The following is a 23,566-nucleotide window of genomic DNA, read 5'->3' on the forward strand; positions in this document are numbered from 1 at the left end:
GTATTGTGTTATTTATAGTAGTGGTAATATAACCTGTGCTTTCTGCGCAGTATTGCATTATTTATTGTAGTGGTAGGGCTACAACCTGTACATTCTGTGCAGTATTGCATTATTTATTGTAGTGGTAGGGCTATAACCTGTGCACTATTGCGTTATTTATAGAAGTGTTAATATAACCTGTCCTTTCTGCGCAGTATTGCATTATTTATAGTAGTGGTAGGGCTATAACCTGTGCTTTCTGCGCAGTATTGCATTATTTATTGTAGTGGTATGGCCATAACCTGTGCACTATTGCGTTATTTATAGAAGTGGTAATATAACCTGTCCTTTCTGTGCAGTATTGCATTATTTATAGTAGTGGTAATATAACCTGTCCTTTCTGCGCAGTATTGCATTATTTATAGTAGTGGTAATATAACCTGTCCTTTCTGTGCAGTATTGCATTATTTATAGTAGTGGTAATATAACCTGTCCTTTCTGCGCAGTATTGCATTATTTATAGTAGTGGTAATATAACCTGTCCTTTCTGCGCAGTATTGCATTATTTATAGTAGTGGTAATATAACCTGTCCTTTCTGTGCAGTATTGCATTATTTATAGTAGTGGTAATATAACCTGTCCTTTCTGCGCAGTATTGCATTATTTATAGTAGTGGTAATATAACCTGTCCTTTCTGCGCAGTATTGCATTATTTATAGTAGTGGTAGGGCTATAACCTGTACTTTATGTGCAGTATTGTTATGTTGTGTATCCTGAAGAAGGGATTTTAAAGTCCCGAAACGTAGATTAAAAGAACAAAGTTTTTCACTATTTCTACAAAAGTCTCCTGAGTGCCGCCAGTTCTTTATTTCTTTATTGTGGGGGATTCGTACCCCAGTGGAGGGCACCAGGAGCAAGCTGTCTGCGGATATTGGAGGGGAGTGCCGGGCTGAATTTGGACTTCTATATAAAATATCTCAGAAATCCACAGCACTCGCCACTCCCTGACTAGTGGCGAGTGCAGTGGATTTCTGACTTTGTTTATTTGGCTAATCTTTAATTGGCCTTTTTGTGATCACAGCTGTCTCATGCACCCCTGTGCAAGCTCATTTATAATAACCTGTGTCAGCTGCCTGTTTGGTAGTGTGATAGAAGCTATGTGGTGAGTGCCTTGCCTTTAAAAGCCATAAGTTGGCAGGTGAGCTTCAAACCAGGTAACATTTTGTCAGTTTAAACTCTGTGATAGCAGCCACCAGGTTTCCATAAGTATGACAGATAGTGTAGGACCTGTAGAGAAGTGGGGTCCCGTGATGAGGGCTGCAGGCTTATATGCATTGATCTATCCATGAACCAATACCCCGTTATTTATGTATTATTGTGAGTGATTTAACAATGGTGAGTGCTGAGTTTTATGTGTGTGTGTGTGTGTGTGTGTGTGTGTGTGTGTGTGTGTGTGTGTATATATATATATATATATGTATATGTGGGACGCCTTTCGCCTAGGCCGTCCCTGGTCACGGGTTTTTGGACTCCCACTCACCGTCAGTGACCACCTGTCACTGACTCCGCCCACTGCGCCGTGGGCGTGTAACGATGCTGCCACCACCAAACTCTACCATCGGCGTTTGGAACCGCTTATTAGATACCCTCAGGCTCCTGCCTCGGAACCTGGAACCGCTTCTGCTGCGTATGCGTTTGATTAACTGCGGACACACCTCCTGTTTGGTGTCGGCTGTTCCCCCCTTGATCCCTCGCAATGGACCAGGTCTGCACGGTAGCTGGCAGAGGGCTTGAACTTGGAGACGCTGAGCTCTTACCCAGAACAGCAGGAGAACGGAATAGCGTTTTGCGCAAATCTGTTGGTCTCAAGATTGAAGCAATTGAAGTAACGGCAAACGGTGTTTATTTGCTCAATGTCTTAAAGAAGAGCCTCCCTTCCGTCTGAAGGGGAATATCACACAGAAATCAAACAGCAATTCTCCACACAGGATTTCCAAAGATGTACCACATACAGGAATCTTATCAGCAGGTCTTCTCCACACAGGAGTTACAGGGTTGTACCACCATACAGGGCTCACAGTCCCTCTTTTTATGTAATTCTTACACACAACATCACAGGCGGGCAAATCCACCCTGTGTTCCTTCTAGCCAATCATTCTAGCTCAGAAAACATAAATTAACAACATATTACATTTCAAAGGAGTCTCTCAATATCCTCCTTCCTAATCCACCAACACAAACTGATTTATCATACATTATACTGTCTCCTATAATGTTGGTATAACATGTCACAGGAAATGGTAAATGACATTCATCCTTATCAGTTTGGCATTTCCAACCTTAACACATTCAGCTTTTAGAAGTGGCATCCAAAAGGATCTTCTTAAAAACAAATTGTCTTTTCAAAAGTAAGTTCTGTATGTGAAGTGTTTGGCTATATGACACCATTCACACCTTCACACAGTAACCTTCCAGCCAGAGGTCACTGACCACAACAGGTCTCTTCCTATTCATCAGACCTCCTGCTAGTTTCTGCAGACACAGAGGCTGGTCATGTCATATACAGGCATATATTCAATAAGTGCATTTTCTCTACAAAATATACATTTAAACCATATAGTGCACAGCCTATTAAATATATACGTTGCCTCATGCACTAATGCATTGTAGATCAGCTGCAGTACATTACAGCAATACATATATACTTTAATACAGTTTACTATGAACCATGTGCAGTGTGCTTTTAAACTGTCCACTTTAACTGTTTCAGCGCTGGTCGCAGTGGGAGCTGGTTCTCCCTGTCCCGCAGCGGCCATGACGCACTCTACCTACACTCCCCCAGTGCAGCAAGTCAAGGCCGCTGCATATAAAACATTAAAAACAGACTTAACACTCAGCACATAGCGCAGAGTATACATTTACAATGGGCGCCTGGCGCCTTTTTGTCCTATTAAAAATGGCGGCACAGCACGGGGGTTAACCCCTTTAGTGCTGTGGCAGCCATTAACCCCGTGTTGCCAGCCTCCGGCCACAATATATATATATACATACAAGCATGTGTTGTCATATTAACAGAAATGCGCGAGTCTCAGTGATAAATGACAAGTATATACAAATTATTTATATTTTGCCTTAGTAACTTATTATACAAATGCACCAGATACCTGCAAAAGTGTTCTCGTACTGCCGACCGACAGTGGAGAAGATCACGCTCTAAGGCAGATTTTCTCCATTTCAGATTTATGCTCTCATCCTATAGTGCTGCGCTCTCCCTCTCTAAACAGTCATACTTTAAGAACCTCATCTCCTCTCAGTCCTCTAATCCCCAGCGTCTCTTCACCACTTTCAACTCCCTCCTTCGCCCACCCCCTCCTCGTCTCCCCTCCTTGCTCACTGCCCTTGACTTTGCTACCTACTTTACATCTAAAATTGATTCCATACGTCAGGACATCATATCCAACCAGTCCCCCAGCTCTCCACCTCCTCCTTTCCCAAATCACCCCTCCCCATCAACTTTACCAACTCTAACATCTTTCTCCCCTGTATCTGGAGAGGAAGTCATGGCCCTCATCCGGTCCCCCCCCACCCTTCCACCTCCCCCCTTGATCCCATCCCCTCCTGCCTCCTCCGCTTCCTCTCTCTCTCTGCCTGCTCCCATCTTGCCCACCTCATTAACTTCTCCCTCTCATCAGGCACTGTTCCTTCTGCATTCAAGCATGCCCTTGTCTCCCCCATTCTTAAAAAATCTACCCTTGATCCTAACCTACTTTCTAACTACCGACCCATCTCTCTCCTCCCTTTTGCCTCCAAACTCCTTGAGCGGATTGTCTACAAACGCCTTACCACTTTTCTTTCCTCCCACTCCCTCCTTGACCCTTTTCAGTCCGGCTTCCGTTCTCTCCACTCCACTGAAACTGCCCTCACAAAAGTTAGCAATGACCTCCTTGCTGCCAAATCCCAAGGCCACTACTCTCTTCTCATTCTCCTTGATCTCTCTGCTGCTTTTGACACTGTGGACCACCCTCTCCTGCTGAATATCCTTCACTCCCTTGGGCTACGTAAAACTGCCCTCTCCTGGCTGTCGTCCTACCTCTCTGACCGATCTTTCTCAGTTTCCTCTCATGACTCCTCTTCCCCCCCCACAGCCTCTTACAGTAGGTGTTCCCCAAGGTTCTGTTCTTGGTCCTCTCCTATTCTTCCTCTATACGTCCTCTCTAGGTGAACTCATCAGCTCTTTTGACCTCCATTATCATCTCTATGCTGATGATACTCAAATCTACCTTTCCTCCCCTGATCTCTCACCCTCTCTTCTGACTCGTATCTCCAACTGTCTCTCTGCTGTCTCTTCCTGGATGTCCCAGCGATTTCTTAAACTTAATATGTCTAAGACAGAGCTGATCGTCTTCCCACCCTCCCACATAACCTCACTTCCCACTACTTATTTATCAATTGATGGAATAACTATCTCATCTAGTCCCAAGGTGCGCTGTCTTGGAGTTATCCTGGACTCATCCCTCTCCTTCAAACCACATATCCAGAACCTTTCACAGTCCTGTCGTTTCCATCTCAAAAATATTTCTAAGATCAGACCCTATCTCACCCAGGATGCTGCTAAAACCCTCATACACTCACTGGTCATCTCCAGATTGGACTACTGTAACCTCCTCCTATCTGGCTTCCCCAAATCCCATCTCTCTCTTCTCCAGTGTATCCTTAATGCTGCTGCTTGACTCATCCTCCTCTCCAATCGCTCTACATCTGCCTCCCCTCTCCTACTAGCCCTCCACTGGCTCCCCTTCCCTTTTAGAATCCAATTTAAGGTTCTCACGCTCGCTCACAAAGCCCTCACCCATTCCTCTCCCATTTACATCTCTGACCTCATCTCCCTCCACTCTCCTGGCCGCCCCCTTCGCTCAACTAATGCACGCCGCCTCTCATGCCAACTGATTACTTCCTCCCACTCCCGCCTCCAAGATTTTGCCCGCACTGCTCACCACCTCTGGAACTCTCTCCCACTCCCTATCAGACTCTCCACCGGTTTGCGATCCTTCAAACGGGCTCTCAAGACCCACTACTTCATCAAAGCCTTCCAGCTATCATTCTAACTCCTTGCTACATGCTCCTTCGTCCCCATCTACCCCATCTGTGTCACCCCTGTTTGTCTTCCCCCACCTTTTTAGATTGTAAGCTCTTACGAGCAGGGCCCTCTACCCTCTTGTGCTTCTCCTTACTATAGTGTCATTTACTTCTTACTCACCACTAGGGCACCTAACACTTGGCTGCTTATGCTCTGTTGCGTAAATGGGTGATATGGTCGCTAATGTAGCAATATATAGTATCCATGTCCTGTATTGTATTGTATTCTGTAAGTCACTTGTATACAATTTGTTTATGTACTTTGTAAGGAGCTGCAGAACACTTGTGGCGCCATATAAATAAATGATAATAATAATTATACAGTGTGAGATCTGATTTTGTTGTTAGTGTTACATACGGGGGGTTAGTAATGATCTTGTTAGTGTTACATACGGGGGGTTAGTAATGATCTTGTTAGTGTTACATACGGGGGGTTAGTAATGATCTTGTTATTGTTACATACGGGGGGTTAGTAATGATCTTGTTAGTGTTACATACGGGGGGTTAGTAATGATCTTGTTGTTAGTGTTACATACGGGGGGGTTAGTAATGATCTTGTTAGTGTTACATACGGGGGGTTAGTAATGATCTTGTTGTTAGTGTTACATACGGGAGGGTTAGTAATGATCTTGTTAGTGTTACATACGGGGGTTAGTAATGATCTTGTTAGTGTTACATACGGGGGGTTAGTAATGATCTTGTTAGTGTTACATACGGGGGGGTTAGTAATGATTTTGTTGTTAGTGTTACATACGGGGGGTTAGTAATGATCTTGTTAGTGTTACATACGGGGGGTTAGTAATGATCTTGTTAGTGTTACATACGGGGGGGGTTAGTAATGATCTTGTTAGTGTTACATACGGGGGGGTTAGTAATGATATTGTCCATTTGGCTTTTGCAGTTGAAAAGTAAAACGAAGGAGAAGGAAGTGACTGACCACGGCCCTGTGGAGGAGTTTGTGAGGCACGCCTTGGCGTTTTGCGAGAGCCTCTATGATCCGTATCGGAACTGGCGGCATATTGTGGCTGGGTATGTTCTTTGTGTACACTTACCTGCTCCGCCTAATATATACGGATTTGTCATTGTACAGAATATAGAGGGATTTGTGCTGCTTTCTGATAACTTACATCAGTTACAATGTTGTTTTTTTTATTTGGATGCAAGTAGAGGAAAACAGTAAATTGCACCCAAAGGCATCAATAAATGTTACACATTACAGTCCCCAAACCTTCCTTACTCACAGCGCCTTAGAGTATCAGCATTTTATCTGCGCTGCCCCTGGGCCAAAAGGTTCTTATTCAGAAATTATATAGTCATCCTTAGGGTCAGTTATGTGGTGGGGACAGGGATGTGCTGACCTGTCATCCTTAGGGTCAGTTATGTGGTGGGGACAGGGATGTGCTGACCTGTCATCCTTAGGGTCAGTTATGTGGTGGGGGACAGGGATGTGCTGACATGTCACCCTTAGGGTCAGTTATGTGGTGAGGACAGGGATGTGCTGACCTGTCACCCTTAGGGTCAGTTATGTGGTGAGGACAGGGATGTGCTGACCTGTCACCCTTAGGGTCAGTTATGTGGTGAGGACAGGGATGTGCTGACCTGTCACCCTTAGGGTCAGTTATGTGGTGGGGACAGGGATGTGCTGACCTGTCATCCTTAGGGTCAGTTATGTGGTGAGGACAGGGATGTGCTGACCTGTCATCCTTAGGGTCAGTTATGTGGTGAGGACAGGGATGTGCTGACCTGTCATCCTTAGGGTCAGTTATGTGGTGGGGACAGGGATGTGCTGACCTGTCATCCTTAGGGTCAGTTATGTGGTGAGGACAGGGATGTGCTGACCTGTCATCCTTAGGGTCAGTTATGTGGTGGGGACAGGGATGTGCTGACCTGTCATCCTTAGGGTCAGTTATGTGGTGGGGACAGGGATGTGCTGTGCTGTGATCCTTAGGGTCAGTTATGTGGTGGGGACAATGATGTGCTGACCTGTCATCCTTAGGGTCAGTTATGTGGTGAGGACGGGGATGTGCTGACCTGTCATCCTTAGGGTCAGTTATGTGGTGAGGACGGGGATGTGCTGACCTGTCACCCTTAGGGTCAGTTATGTGTTGAGGACGGGGATGTGCTGACCTGTAATCCTTAGGGTCAGTTATGTGGTGAGGACGGGGATGTGCTGACCTGTCACCCTTAGGGTCAGTTATGTGTTGAGGACGGGGATGTGCTGACCTGACATCTTTAGGGTCAGTTATGTGGTGAGGACAGGGATGTGCTGACCTGTCATCCTTAGGGTCAGTTATGTGGTGAGGACAGGAATGTGCTGACCTGTCATCCTTAGGGTCAGTTATGTGGTGAGGACAGGAATGTGCTGACCTGTCATCCTTAGGGTCAGTTATGTGGTGAGGACGGGGATGTGCTGACCTGTCACCCTTAGGGTCAGTTATGTGGTGGGGACAGGGATGTGCTGACCTGCCACCCTTAGGGTCAGTTATGTGTTGAGGACAGGGATGTGCTGACATGTCACCCTTAGGGTCAGTTATGTGGTGAGGACAGGAATGTGCTGACCTGTCACCCTTAGGGTCAGTTATGTGGTGAGGACAGAGATGTGCTGACCTATTTTTTATGGAGTGTTTTTTTTATGACGGACAATAGAGAGGAATCGCCCCTCTGTAATAGTTACGTTCCCCACTCACAATAAACGTGGGATAGTTTCAATATATAAAGTTATTGTTTGACAATTGGCTTTAGGAGTTAGGAATAAGGTATTTTCTTTAGGTATAGTATTACCCCAAACACAGCATATAAATAATGCAGACTCCCATAAAGGTATCTTTAGGATGGTCATAATAGCATACCCCAACTCGCACTCCATTTCCAGATATAAATCCCATAAAGGTATCTTTCAAAATGATTTATGGAGATATCTCACAATTTGTAGTAAATAATCTGTCAGTCTTCATAAATCAATGATATGATACGATGTAGCGTACCCCAGCTCACACTTTAAGTAACATTGACGGTCACATAAAGGTATCTTTTTTTAAGATCCAGATGTTGGTAAGGAACTTTAATAAGTCCCCCAAGAGAAGAATAAATCGCAAGTCCAAAAATACTTCTCTTTAGAAAACCAGACTTCTACTATAGGACCAAAAAATACTTCTTTATTTTAAAAGGACAAGGGGTACATTATCAATGACAAAACCCCAAATGGTAAAAGAATGGTTTACACACAATTCATCCAAAGGTTAGCCAACATACAAATTAAAAAAAAATATAAAATATCAAAAAAATTCATATAGATAAAAATGTAAATAAATAGCCATAAAAAATGAAAAAATGTCCGCACTTGTAGAAAAGGCTACTCCACACCCCTTGTAAATCGACGCGTTTCGGTCTCCAAGACATGCTAGGTGTTGTGAGTAGCTCGATAATTATAGGGTGGTCAGTCTATCATTAAAGGACAGGACGTGGTCATCCATCGATTAGAACAGTGGGTCTCAAACTCAGTCCTCAGGACCCCACACAGGTCACATTTCCAAGTCACCCAGGAGTTGCACGTGTGATTTCATTACTCACTAACACAATTTAAAAGTTCCACAGGTGGAGCTAATTATTTCACTTGTGATTCTGTGAGGAGATCTGGAAAACATGGACTGTTTGGGGTCCTGAGGACCGAGTTTGAGAACCTGTGGATTAGAACAATTAAGGTGTAATACTTAGGGTTAAGAGTTTCATAAAAAAAAAAAATAATGTGTAAACGGCAGATGGTAACAAACATGTAACGGGTATTTTCTGTACGCACTTACGCATTTTGCGAACGCTGACAAGCTATTGGTGTATTCCTAACCGCCTACCTGTACATCACATGCTATTTTCAGGGGAACCGTATGTCTGGTAGAGAAGAGCAGGCAGAAGTACAAAGCCGCCACGCTGACCGTTGAGTTCATACCCTTCTTTTACCGTGAGTATTGCTGGCGAGTAACCAGTAACCGCATGGTTTCATTGTATCGGTCTTAAGGACAAAATTTTTTTCTCTATTATAGAGTGTTTCCAAGAAAGTGAACATCTCAAAGAAAGTTTAAAGTGCTGCTTATTACATCTCTTCGGAGCGGTATTATCAGGTGGGCAGGTGAGTGGATGACATGTCCCAGAGGTGGGCAGGTGAGTGGATGGGATGTCCCAGAGCTGTATTATAAGGTGGGCAGGTGAGTGGATGGGATGTCCCAGAGGTGGGCAGGTGAGTGGAGGAGATGTCCCAGAAAAGCATTATCAGGTGGGCAGGTGAGTGGATGGGATGTCCCAGAGTGGTATTATCAGGTGGGCAGGTGAGTGGATGAGATGTCCCAGAAAAGCATTATCATGTGGGCAGGTGAGTGGATGGGATGTCCCAGAGCGGTATTATCAGGTGGGGAGGTGAGTGGATGATATGTCCCAGAACGGTATTATCAGGTGGGCAGGTGAGTGGATGAGATACAGTGCATCCGGAAAGTGTTCACAGCGCTTCACTCTTTCCACATTGTGTTATGTTACAGCCTTATTCCAAAAGGGAATAAATTAATTTTTGTCCTCAAAATTCTACACACAATACCCCATAATGACAACGTGTAAAAATGTTTTTTTGAGATTTTTGCAAATTTTATAAAAAAAAACACCTAAGAAATAACACGTACATAAGTATTCACAGCCTTTGCTCAATACTTTGTTGATGCACCTTTGGCAGCAATTACAGCCTCAAGTCTTATTGAATATGATGCCACAAGCTTGGCACACCTATCTTTGGGCAGTTTCGCCCATTCCTATTTGCAGCACCTCTTAAGCTCCATCAGGTTGGACGGGAAGCGTCGGTGCACAGACATTTTCAGATCTCTCTAGAGGTGTTCAATTGGAGTCTGGGCTCTGGCTGGGCCACTCAAGGACATTCACAGAGTTGTCCTGAAGCCACTCCTTTGATATCTTGGCTGTGTGCTTAGGGTCGTTGTCCTGCTGAAAGATTAACCATCACCCCAATCTGCGGTCAAGAGCACTCTGGAGCAGGTTTTCATCCAGGATGTCTCTGTACATTGCTGCATTCATCTTTCCCTGTATCCTGACTTGTCTCCCAGTTCCTGCCGCTGAAAAACATCCCCACAGCATGATGCTGCCACCTCCATGCTTCACTGTAGGGATGGTATTGACCTGGTGATGAGCGGTGCCTGGTTTCCTCTAAACATAACGCCTGGCATTCACGCCAAAGAGTTCAATCTTTGTCCCATCAGACCAGAAAATTTTGTGAGTCCTTCAGGTGGATTTTGGCAAGCACCAGGCGGGCTGCCATGTGCTTTTTACTAAGGAGTGGCTTCCGTCTGGCCACTCTACCATACAGGCCTGATTGGTGGATTGCTGCAGAGATGGTTGTCCTCCTGGAAGGTTCTCCTCTCCCCACAGAGGAATGCTGTAGCTCTGACAGAGTGGCCATCGGGTTCTTGGTCACCTCCCTGACTAGGGCCCTTCTCCCCCGATCGCTCAGTTTAGACAGCCGGCCAACTCTAGGAAGAGTCCTGGTGGTTCTGAACTCCTTCCATTTGCGGATGATGGAGGCCACTGTGCTCCTTGGGACCTTCAAAGCAGCAGATATTTTTCTGTACCCTTCCCCAGATTTGTGCCTTCGAGACAATCCTGTCTCGGAGGTCTACAGACAATTCCTTGGACTTCATGCCTGGTTTGTGCTCTGACATGCACTCTCAAGTGTGGGACCTTATATAGACAGGTGTATGCCTTTCAAAATCATGTCCAATCAACTGAATTTACCACAGGTGTACTCCAATTAAGCTGTAGGAACATCTCGAGGATGATCAGTGGTAACAGGATGCACCTGAGATCAATTTTGAGCTTCATGGCAAAGGCTGTGAATACTTATGTACGTGTGATTTCTTAGGTTTTTTTTTTTTTTATAAAAATTTGCAAAAATCTCCAAAAAACTTTTACACGTTGTCATTATGGGGTATTGTGTGTAGAATTTTGAAGACAAAAATTAATTTATTCCATTTTGCAATAAGGCTGGAACATAACAAAATGTGGAAAAAATGAAGCGCTGTGAATAATTTCCAGATGCACCGTACATACGTACATACATTCAACATAAATGTAGACACCTCGGAAGAAGGAGGCACCTATCTGCGTGTTACTCCGTGTGGATTAGTTTGGCTCCTTTCTGTTGCAGCGGAACGCTCTCCAGGTCATCTCTCCGGCTACCATGGAAGTCCTGATGCGTGTATTGGCAGATTGCGACACGTGGGAAGAGCGTGACCCCGAGGAAGTGAGTCGTAAGGCAGAACTGACCCTGAAGTGTCTGACGGAGGTGGTGCACATTCTGCTGGTCAGCAGCTCCGACCAGCGGCAAGTGGAAATCGGCACCATCTTAGAGAATTACTTCAAGCTGCTGAACTCTGACCACTCAGCGTTACAGAGCGGGAGAGGGTCCCGGCAGTGGGAGAGCAGGTTCATCACACTACAGATAAAGATGCTACGTAAGCGCCCCTTCTCTCCCCTGGTTCTCCATGCCACACGTGGGCATTTATGTCAGCTGGTGCACTGGGAAAGTCTGGGATTGTCTTTCACAATCAGAATTTTATTTATGTTTTATTTTACTGCAGTCTGCAAAGTGAAGGAAATCACCTTGTTTGTTACTATGGGTGACTGGGTCATTTCCCTTTACCCCAATGTTCTTCTATTTATATGATGATTATTAGTCCTCTGGCTGCATGGTACCGCCATGGGTTACGTATGTCCTTACAGTTACACTTTGTTCCTCTTCTCCTTTGCATCCGTCATTCATGAGGATTATTCCTCTGCTCTCACCAGGCCGCTGCGGAGCACAGATACACTGTGTATCTGTGGTGTAGGTCAGAGAGATCCTTACACTGTGTATCTGTGGTGTAGGTCAGAGAGATCCTTACACTGTGTATCTGTGGCGTAGGTCAGAGAGATCCTTACACTGTGTATCTGTGGTGTAGATCAGAGGGATCCTTACACTGTGTATCTGTGGTGTAGGTCAGAGAGATCCTTACACTGTGTATCTGTGGTGTAGGTCAGAGAGATCCTTACACTGTGTATCTGTGGTGTAGGTCAGAGGGATCCTTACACTGTGTATCTGTGGCGTAGACAGAGGGATCCTTACACTGTGTATCTGTGGTGTAGGTCAGAGAGATCCTTACACTGTGTATCTGTTGTGTAGATCAGAGAGATCCTTACACTGTGTATCTGTGGTGTATGTCAGAGGGATCCTTACACTGTGTATCTGTGGTGTAGGTCAGAGAGATCCTTACACTGTGTATCTGTGGTGTAGACAGAGGGATCCTTACACTGTGTATCTGTGGTGTAGATCAGAGAGATCTTTACACTGTGTATCTGTGGTGTAGACAGAGGGATCCTTACACTGCGTATCTGTGGTGTAGGTCAGAGGGATCCTTACACTGTGTATCTGTGGTGTAGGTCAGAGGGATCCTTACACTGTGTGTATCTGTGTTGTAGGTCAGAGGGATCCTTACACTGTGTATCTGTGGTGTAGGTCAGAGGGATCCTTACACTGTGTATCTGTGGTGTAGGTCAGAGGGATCCTTACACTGTGTATTTGTGGTGTAGGTCAGAGGGATCCTTACACTGTGTATCTGTGGTGTAGGTCAGAGAGATCCTTACACTGTGTATCTGTGGTGTAGATCAGAGGGATCCTTACACTATGTATCTATGGTGTAGGTCAGAGAGATCCTTACACTGTGTATCTGTGGCGTAGGTCAGAGGGATCCTTACACTGTGTATCTGTGGTGTAGGTCAGAGGGATCCTTACAATGTGTATCTGTGGTGTAGACAGAGGGATCCTTACACTGTGTATCTGTGGTGTTGGTCAGAGGGATCCTTACACTGTGTATCTGTGGTGTAGGTCAGAGGGATCCTTACACTGTGTATATCTGTGGTGTAGGTCAGAGGGATCCTTACACTGTGTATCTGTGGTGTAGGTCAGAGGGATCCTTACACTGTGTATTGGTGGCGTAGGTCAGAGGGATCCTTACACTGTGTATCTGTGGTGTAGGTCAGAGGGATCCTTACACTGTGTGTATCTGTGGTGTAGGTCAGAGGGATCCTTACACTGTGTGTATCTGTGGTGTAGGTCAGAGGGATCCTTACACTGTGTATCTGTGGTGTAGGTCAGAGGGATCCTTACACTGTGTATCTGTGGCGTAGGTCAGAGGGATCCTTACACTGTGTATCTGTGGCGTAGGTCAGAGGGATCCTTACACTGTGTATATCTGTGGTGTAGGTCAGAGAGATCCTTACACTATCTATCTGTGGTGTAGGTCAGAGAGATCCTTACACTGTGTATCTGTGGTGTAGGTCAGAGGGATCCTTACACTGTGTATCTGTGGTGTAGGTCAGAGGGATCCTTACACTGTGTATCTGTGGTGTAGATCAGAGGGATCCTTACAATGTGTGGAAATGATCCACCATGGACCTCACGGCTCTTACTGAGCTCTGCAAGCCTGTACAGGTGTCTCTACGGCACAAACGTACTGTAGCCAAATGTGTCATCTTGGTGCTATACAATTATCCTTGTACTCAGGGGCCACATTTTTGCACACGAGGATTATGGTTCTCTCCAACCAGAACTACATTACAGAATTTTATATAGCGTTATATAGTCCTATGCTGTGTGTGAGGCTTTTATGTGGACTTAGTTACTGGCCCATAAGATGTCCTGGGACGAGGAACTAGTGAAACCAAGTCCTGCTCCACCTCCACCTAATTTATTTAGAGCCAGATCTGGCTCTGCAGCGTCTTGGGTACTGTGGTAGGTGCCAGTATAGAGATTGGGATGGGTTGTTAGAAGTTTGATAATGTCAATAGCATTTATTCTTATCCAAGAACAACTATGTGGTTTCAATCATTTTATTTGGCTATAAAGGGAAATAAACATCTGGAAATAGTTGGCATCTGGTAAAGTCTCCGTTCGGAGTCTGATTTCCGGCCCAGCAGCTGGCACTGTCGTGGGGACGAGAGTTATACTCTGACATCTTTCTATGGTTTATTGTGCAGCCAGAGTATTCGCTGAATCTGAGACCAGATAAAATTAGTATAGGGCGGCAAAATCACCCGTCACACTCTCTGTGCCATGTCAGCGGTACAGTGACTGCAATGGGTGCCCCCAAGGCTGCCAATTGCCTGGCATGAATGGTTGAAGCGTGGGAGCCTAGCTTAAATTAATACATTAAATAATACAATTATAAAACACTGTTGAGACATGAACAAGAAATTAATAAGTAAAAATCTTGATCGGTCTCATATATTTATTGTAGAATATTGACGATAAACATATTTTTCTAATTGCTATTTGTGATCTTTATTTGTGCAGATTACATGACTGCTATGTTGAACTGCAAGGACCGGCCAGTACTGCAGGCGATTTTCTTACACAGCAACTGCTTTGAGCATTTGATCCGTCTGCTCCAGAACTGCAGGGTAAGGCTCTCGCCAGGGGCCGGCGTGCCCTGTGTATAACGGCCGGCGTGCCCTGTGTATAACGGCCGGCGTGCCCTGTGTATAACGGCCGGCGTGTCCTGTGTATAACGGCCGGCGTGTCCTGTGTATAACGGCCGGCGTGTCCTGTGTATAACGGCCGGCGTGTCCTGTGTATAAAGGCCGGCGTGTCCTGTGTATAAAGGCCGGCGTGTCCGGCTATGCTGTGTGCATGGTTCTGTCACTCACATTGTCCTTACCAGAAGATGCTTTTATATAACCTCATGTGTGTGTGGCTTATACCGTCTGCTCATTACTAGAAAACCATTAATGGTCGCATTGACTGACACCGTAATATAAACCAAACAGATGGACCCCTTCCAATTTATATGCTTGTAAAATGAACATGCTTTCAGTGGTTTGGTAAATACCTAGTATCTTTTAGATATGCATGATACTGCCAAGATTAACGATTCATTAACACGCCAGCGCAATAATACTATATTCCCTTAGAGACCGTCTTCTTTTCACGGCTTAAACAGAAGCGTATTGAAGGTTTTAATGTCTCTTAAATGCAGTGGGACACGGATATGTTGTCTCTTAATTTTGTAATATTTCACATATTTTTATCTGCAAATATTCTGATTAGTCATTGATTAAATCAATTTCCATTGAAATAATTGACGGATTAATATTGAATAGTATGGTATTTCGATAGGAAAGCGACGAGGCTTATAAATCTTGGCAATCGATCACACAAATGTTTTATGTGCTAAACCGATGAAGCCCGATGTATAATTACTCAATGCGGGTTTAGACCGACACATTTGTGTTCCTTGGCCACAGTTGCTAAGAGCGATTGGAAGGTGTAGTATGTGTTCTGTGCGCAGTGTATGATAACCTTATGTCACGGTATGATCCTGGTAATATGCATGTTCTCGTCCAGACACGACCCTCTCTCCTTTTGGCTGCTGCTAACGTATAATCCACCTTTCTGCAATGTTCTTGTCTCCATCCCGCAGCTCTTGTTAAACGCTAACACTAGAGGGGCAGACAAGAGTGAGAAAGACCTTGCCAACAAATTACTGACAGAAATGACTGAAGATCAGGTACACACAGCCGGCAACGCTGTAACATTGGGCTGGAGGCTCCTCACAATAACACTGCCACAACTTTACTCCCACCTGGCTTATTACCTGCTGGGGGTCCTCTTATCAGCGTGTGTGCGTTCAGAAGAATTTGGAGAACCTGGGAATACACAGTGTGTGGGGGACATGATGAGGCTCTTGCTGATGCTTGGCGGATGCTCCTTTGCTTAGTGTAAAATCTATAGGTCTTTTTTTTAAATACGTCTAAATGAGAATGAGCCCCAATGCGTGCATTTTGTGCAGCTACAGATGCGTCCAAGTTCATTGTGGCTGATCGCGCCACAAACGTGCTCATGCTATGCGCCATGATACGATATGGCGCGTCCACGATCGCGGGAGTGCGTCTCCATTCAATCCTATGGAGACACAAATGCGCGTCTCCGATTGCGGGAGTGCGTCTCCCATTCATTCCTATGCAAATGCACGTCTCCGATCGCAGGAGTCCGTCTCGCGCCACGCATGGTGTGATTCGCTCGCTACAGGAAAGGATGTAGTGGGCAGATCTGTACACAAGTTTATTCATATTAAGGGAGTGACCTAGAATGAGGCTCAGTGATCCTGTCCTTCTCCAGCTTCTCCTCACCATGGCTGACATCAAGGTTTCCTGGGAATGTGTATAAATGGGATCGCAATAACGAGGCTGATTCTAAGTGAGAGCAAAGCACAAAACAAGAGCCAGTAACACTGCACCTGGGTAGCACCGTGCTGCTCTGCAGGGGGTAGGGGGAGATGATATGTTGGAGGGGGGCTGAGATGATATGCTGTCCTAGCTCAGATCTACATTGCAGTGTAATGCTGGGTACACACTAGGTCTATGGGTCGGCTGCCCTATCTGACGATTGGTAAGTGCATTCACACTTACCAATCATCCGCCCGATGTGTCGGGCCTGACGTCACAACTGGGCGAGCTATCGCTCACCACCTGGTCCCTGCAGGATGTGTATGGGTGATCGGCAGGTTGCCCGTACACACCAGCAGATGCACCAGTATATCTGCAGATATATCGGCCATCTACTGTGCTGCACAGCCAATGCAATATGTTTGAGAACGACGTCATTGACAAACGTATCTGGGGGGTCCATGCCTGCCGACATGCTCGCGAAACCTGTCGCCCAGGGTGTTCTCAGCTTAAGAATAAGGCTCTCCAGCTTCTGTTGGCTGCACATCATACATGGACTTGCTCCCCCTTTCCCTTCCTGCAGTGCAGTAGGATTTGTCCAGGGGCAAAGGTACTGGCTCATTTTTTGCTTGGCCCCTGACACTGGATCAGACCCTCTATCCGTTAAGGTACAGGCCAGACGCTTGCTTTGTCGGTAAGATTTGCTTTAGCTTATGCCTTTTTATGAAGCTCTTTAAATTTTTATTTATGACAGCAAAGCGAAGTCTCAATGTTGATGCTCCTGATTGGGACAGCATGAGGCGAGGGCTCAGATAGCCGCTCAGCACTGGCTGAGATGGCAGATAGACAGCTAGTGTACACGTATGGAGATAAACATTACACGTATGTGGCTCTCCCTCTCCTGCGCACATTCCCTGAGGCACTGAGGCGTGTGCTGGAGGCTTTGCTGAGTGTAATCTGTCATTGGGGAAAGCGACCTGGACCTCCGGCCCGGATGACTAATCTCAGTATAGTCCTCTTCACTTATTAATCTCTTTCCAGAATTATTGTCTGGGACACACAATTAAGCCGAGTAGAAGTAACGTGGTGGCTTTGTTATACTGTGATACAGTAGTGATAGCAATATTTTATTCTATAATTATAATGTACAAGTGTCATTTCCATGCACTGGTCTCATGGGTCTCTTTGTATGGATGCTATCTGTCTGTGTGAGAACACGTCGGTATAAAGGCAAATTCTATATATTCTTACCTATATATTCCCCCTACAACTCAAATACATTAAGGAGATATCTTTGTAAAACCCAGTTTAATTTATTCTCCAATTTAGATTAATTTATGCCATCAACCATAAGAAACCATATTGGGGTTTTAACTCGACCCTGGGTCCCTGTACCTGCACTATATAGATTTTGGTTAAAAGAAACATCCCCCCCCCTCTCCCCCCTCTCCCTCCCTCATCCCCTTCTCCCTCCCTTTCCCCTTCTCCCTCTTCTCCCTCCCTTTCCCCCTTCTCCCTCTTCTCCCTTCCTTTCCCCCTTCTCCCTCTTCTCCCTCCCTTTCCCCCTTCTCCCTTCCTTTCCCCCTTCTCCCCCTTCTCCCTCTTCTCCCTCCCTTTCCCCCTTCTCCCTCCCTTTCCCCCTTCTCCCTCCCTTTCTCCCTCCCTTTCCCCCTTCTCCCTCCCTTTCCCCCTTCTCCCTCCCTTTCCCCCTTCTCCCTCCCTTTCCCCCTTCTCCCTCCCTTTCCCCCTTCTCCCTCCCTTTCCCCCTTCTCCCTCCCTCTCCCCCTTCTCCCTCCTTCTCCCCCTTCTCCCTCCTTCTCCCCCTTCTCCCTCCTTCTCCCCCTTCTCCCTCCTTCTCCCCCTTCTCCCTCCTTCTCCCCCTTCTCCCTCCTTCTCCCCCTTCTCCCTCCCTCTCTTCTCCCTCCCTCTCCCCCCTCTCTTCTCCCTCCCTCTCCCCCTCTCTTCTCTCTCCCTCTCCCCCTTCTCCCTCCCTCTCCCCCTTCTCCCTCCCTCCCCCCCTCTCTTCTCCCATGCCCTCGCTCTCTTCTCCCTTCCTCTCCCCCCTCTCTTCTCCCATGCCCTCGCTCTCTTCTCCCATTCCCTAGGCTACTACATAGGGCTAGCTTTGGATGTCATTCCTTTTGCCAAATTTGAAGCTGTAGTAATACCCCACAGCTTCTCAGGGGATAATATGGACTTCTGCAGCTCCTAGATTGCTGTCCGTATAACCACTATATTAGGTGAATAAATTGTGCTGGAATATGGAACGTAACCCAGAGGAGTCCTATAGTAGAGGGTTACAAGTATACAGGGGTCTATTTACTAAGCTGTGTTAGGAGTCTGTTACGTAATGGCGACGGTGAGAGCAACATGACATCCCTCAGCTGTCCTCCGCTACGATGACATACATAATCCTATCTAGTGATCTTCAGCAGAACGTTGGCGTGTGTGCGCTGTCCTTCTCTCCCGGCTTTGCTTTACCGGCTGTCTGTCTTGCTGGTGGTGGTGGGATTGTGTTGCTATTGGTAATGTGCAAGTTCTATAAATGATCAAATTGACAATATTTTATTTATTTGAATTCCAGCCAAAAGGTCCAGATGCGTTTACAGAACGGCCGTTGTTTTTAGTTTTCTGTATGTTTCTATCACTTTTAGGTGTTTCAGGAACAGTTGGACTCTTTGTGCATGTCGACAATTAAGGCGCTTACAGCTGTGAAACACAAATCTCCTGGGGCAAAGGTAAAACACAACGTTCTGCTTACTGTTTAGCCAAATCACCGTACTGTTCCCAAGAGTTTACGTGAAATGCAGCTCTGCGCTGTTGGATTAGTAATCCTGAGTTCCCGTGTAATTGTGTTTTTATGGAATAGATCCGGGTCTTAAAGTCTGAGGGTACAAGCTTGCGGTAATTACCATGGGCATTTATATCCGGCCCTAAGTATTTATGCCAGAAAGAAGAGTGGAAAAGGAGGATTTGTGAGCGAGTACAACTTGCCCAAGACTTTGACCTATTTTATTTCACGTCATACATATATCACCGTGTGTGCAAAAAAGTGAATAAGGGCGAACGAGCCCTAAAATAACCATTATACAATGTGTTAATCTTCTTTTTGTTAGATCTTTTACCTGGTTGTCACCAGGTTTATTGTCTCTGGATTGTATGAGCTCTCACATTGCCGGTTTTATGTCACATAACTTTTGTGCTAAAGTAAAACTGAGAAATGTTTTATTTCAGTCTATGTCCCAATGACCATGTGTCCTCCTTATATTTAGGAAGTATTTAAGGAAAGAATTGGTTATACTCACTTACTGGAAGTGCTGAAGTCTCTGGGTCAGCCGTCACGAATGTTACTGGAAGAGCTGCTGAACATGGTAAATGTCATTGGAGACATCACGTAAGCTGGTCACACATCTAGAGATTATCTGTCCAACCAGCCAACTAGGTGATTGGCTGGAATGAAAATCTGGTAATGTATGGAAGTAAATGACAATCAGCAATTTGCTCCTAAACGCCGGATAATGGACAAAAACTGTTGTTTGAACAAATTGTTTAGATCAAACATTTAACAAACTTGTCTGACGCCATTTTCATCTGTTTTCTGGCATTTAGGAGCAAATTGCTGATCATCAGTTACTCCCATACATTACCAGATTCTCATTCCAACCAATCAGCTGGCTGGTTGGATGTAAGTTGGTGTAGTGTGTGGCGCCAGCTTTAGTCTCTGTGCGATTGATAAAAAGATACCAGGAGAATTGCTGTGATACGGCTGCAGCATGATGATGTCTATAGATATACCGGGAAACGCCTAATCTTACTGAGCATGTGCAATAACCCTTAGTGATAGCGTAACGGACATGTTGTTATTCAGGGCGCTACCTTAGGAGGTAGATGATCATAGGTGTAGTGACCGCTGGCAGAGACGTGATCTTGTTCTGAGCAGCGTCGGCAGACGCCATGAGGGCTCAGTCCGTATCTAACCTGCACCTTTCTTGTATATAGCGTATGGCATTATATATAAAATGTAGCTTAATGCTGAATATTTTTAGAACTACAATAAATAAAGGTAAGACACAAAGGGGTCAATTCAATTGCAGGTGATGTGCAGCTGCAAAGGCGTTGGCGCACCAGCAGCGTCATCCTCAATTCAACCCGAAATTGCGTTTTTATTTTGTAGTTTCATATGTGCGAGTACAAATTTACGCAATATAGGGACTACTGTAAGTGTGGAAAATGCGCAGCAGAACATGGGCTGATTCAGAGATGGACGGAATTGTAGAGACGCACACAAGCGTCCATGAATGCAGATCCCTGACCTTCCCCCCCCTATTCCCTGACCTTCCCACGCCCTCTTCCCTGCCCTTCCCCCCCATCCTCCTCCCTGCCCTTCCCCCCATCCTCCTCCCTGCCCTTTCCCCCCATCCTCCTCCCTGCCCTTTCCCCCCATCCTCTTCCCTGCCCTTCTCCCACCTCTTCCCCCTGCCCTCTTCCCCCTGCCCTCTTCCCCCTGCCCTCTTCCCCCTGCCCTCTTCCCCCTGCCCTCTTCCCCCTGCCCTCTTCCCCCTGCCCTCTTCCCCCTGCCCTCTTCCCCCACCCTCTTCTCCGCCCTTCCCCCCCGCCCTCTTCCCCGCCCTTCCCCCCGCCATTCCCCCCACCCTCTTCTCTGCCCTTCCCTCCTGCCCTCTTCTCTGCCCTTCCCCCCCACACCCTCTTCCCTGACCTTTCCCCCCATGTCCTCTTCCCTGTCCTTTCCCCCCCATGCCCTCTTCCCTGTCCTTTCCCCCCACGCCCTCTTCCCGGAATTGCAGAGCCGCAGGCAAGCGTCCATGGATGCAGATCCCGCCCTCTTCCCTGACCTTCCCACACCCTCTTCCCTGCCCTTCCCCCTTGTCCTCTTCCCTGCCCTTCCCCCACCTTTTCCCCCTGCCCTCTTCCCTGCCCTTCCCCCACGCCCTCTTTCCTGATCTTTCCCCCACGCCCTTTCTCCTGACCTTTCCTCCCCGCCCTCTTACTTCGTGACCTTTCCACCCGCCTTCTTTCCTGACCTTTCCCCCCGCCCTCTTTCCTGACCTCCCCCCCACCCTCTTTCCTGACCTTCCCCCCTCGCCCTCTTTCCTGACCTTTCCCCCCTTGCCCTCTTTCCTGACTTTCCCCCCTCGCCCTCTTTCCTGACTTTCCCCCCTTGCCCTCTTACCTGACCTTTCCCCCCTCGCCCTCTTTCCTCACCTCCCCCCCCCTCGCCCTCTTTCCTCACCTCCCCCCTCGCCCTCTTTCCTCACCTCCCCCCTCGCCCTCTTTCTTCACCTCCCCCCTCGCCCTCTTTCTTCACCTCCCCCCTCGCCCTCTTTCTTCACCTCCCCCCTCGCCCTCTTTCTTCACCTCCCCCCTCGCCCTCTTTCTTCTCCTTCCCCCCTCGCCCTCTTTCTTCTCCTTCCCCCCTCGCCCTCTTTCTTCTCCTTCCCCCCCCGCCCTCTTTCTTCTCCTTCCCCCCCCCGCCCTCTTTCTTCTCCTTCCCCCCCCGCCCTCTTTCTTCTCCTTCCCCCCCCCGCCCTCTTTCTTCTCCTTCCCCCCCCCGCCCTCTTTCTTCTCCTTCCCCCCCCCGCCCTCTTTCTTCTCCTTCCCCCCCCCCGCCCTCTTTCTTCTCCTTCCCCCCCCGCCCTCTTTCTTCTCCTTCCCCCCCGCCCTCTTTCTTCTCCTTCCCCCCCCGCCCTCTTTCTTCTCCTTCCCCCCCCGCCCTCTTTCTTCTCCTTCCCCCCCGCCCTCTTTCCTGACCTTCCCCCCCCGCCCTCTTTCCTGAACTTCCCCCCCCGCCCTCTTTCCTGACCTTCCCCCCCCGCCCTCTTTCCTGACCTTCCCCCCCCGCCCTCTTTCCTGACCTTCCCCCCCCGCCCTCTTTCCTGACCTTCCCCCCCCCGCCCTCTTTCCTGACCTTCCCCCCCCCGCCCTCTTTCCTGACCTTCCCCCCCCCGCCCTCTTTCCTGACCTTCCCCCCCGCCCTCTTTCCTGACCTTCCCCCCCCCGCCCTCTTTCCTGACCTTCCCCCCCCGCCCTCTTTCCTGACCTTCCCCCCCCGCCCTCTTTCCTGACCTTCCCCCCCCCGCCCTCTTTCCTGACCTTCCCCCCCGCCCTCTTTCCTGACCTTCCCCCCCCGCCCTCTTTCCTGACCTTCCCCCCCCGCCCTCTTTCCTGACCTTCCCCCCCGCCCTCTTCCCCCATGGTTTACATAGTCAGCTCCCTTATATCACTGTAACTGGCAGCTTTTTATCATTAATCTTAGGCGGAGTTAGTAATTGATAAAGGTATAGTATTGCTGCGGTCCCTGTGCCTTATGTATGTGTCCATATGCATTATGTGTTGCTGTTCCTGGTCACTGATTTGATCTGCGCTGATAATCATACACCTATATCTCTGTGTCTCTGTATCAGGCTGTGGAAGGCGAGCATACATCTGTCGGCATTTATGGGATAAGTAACGTCCAGCCGCTTCTGCTGCTTATACAATGGCTGCCGGAGGTGGCGTCACATGATCTGCAGATCTTCATCTCTGACTGGCTGAAGAGGATCTGCTGCATAAACAAGCAGAGTCGGACAATGTGTGTCAATGCCAGCATGGTTATTACTATCATAGACACCCTGAACTATCACTACTCCCTACATCCCACCTGTGCTGATAATCTCATCAGCCTCCTGGGCTCTCTGGGCTGTCAGTCAGTGGGCTCAGAGGAACTCTTTCATCTTATTGCTTTGCTGCGAACCGATGAACCCAAGAAGAGCCATCCCTACGTTGTTCCGGTCACCCGGGCGATGCTCACTATTGCCCGCAAGCAGGGGATGGAGAGCGCCTTGCAGTACTTTAACTTGTCCCATAGCTCTTCAGGAATTGCTGTTCCCACGATTCAGAAGTGGCCTGGCTCCGCATTCACGTTTTTTGCCTGGTTCTGTCTTGACCAAGACCAATCCACCATTGGTATTTGTAGCGGTGGCACAAAGAGAAAGCAGCTGTATAGGTAATGCCTTTATGCCGTCCCAAGTGCAGCCATTCTCAGCATTTACAGTCCCGTTCATGTCCAGTCATTTGGTCCAGCTTTAGAATAGAGACACAGGTGAAGTGTGTCCAAGGGTGAAGGGGCAGGCACACAGGGTGGCAGTAAGAGGGAAGTTAGAGATGGTAGGAAAGGCAGAGGCATTAGAAGGGCTGAATGAAGAGG

The 23,566-nt window shown here is 47.3% G+C and overlaps 1 protein-coding gene across 1 annotated transcript in view; it reads left to right on the top strand.

The window, feature by feature from the left end:
* The window catches only part of LOC148436175 (neurobeachin-like protein 1), a gene marked incomplete at its 3' end in the record, with an annotated part of 147,504 nt that overhangs the window by 87,638 nt on the left and 36,300 nt on the right, over positions 1-23,566 (top strand). The window contains exons 6-14 of the mRNA XM_088465257.1: positions 6,017-6,144; positions 8,988-9,070; positions 9,153-9,238; positions 11,309-11,615; positions 14,492-14,598; positions 15,618-15,704; positions 19,017-19,100; positions 19,635-19,733; positions 22,785-23,365. Of these exons, the coding sequence (XP_088321383.1) occupies positions 6,017-6,144; positions 8,988-9,070; positions 9,153-9,238; positions 11,309-11,615; positions 14,492-14,598; positions 15,618-15,704; positions 19,017-19,100; positions 19,635-19,733; positions 22,785-23,365 (1,562 nt within the window). The remainder of the gene's footprint in view (positions 1-6,016; positions 6,145-8,987; positions 9,071-9,152; positions 9,239-11,308; positions 11,616-14,491; positions 14,599-15,617; positions 15,705-19,016; positions 19,101-19,634; positions 19,734-22,784; positions 23,366-23,566) is intronic.

This window comes from Taudactylus pleione, unplaced genomic scaffold (genome assembly GCF_031769625.1).
Source record: "Taudactylus pleione unplaced genomic scaffold, aTauple2 ptg001928l, whole genome shotgun sequence".
In the NCBI taxonomy this organism is placed as follows: domain Eukaryota; kingdom Metazoa; phylum Chordata; class Amphibia; order Anura; family Myobatrachidae; genus Taudactylus; species Taudactylus pleione.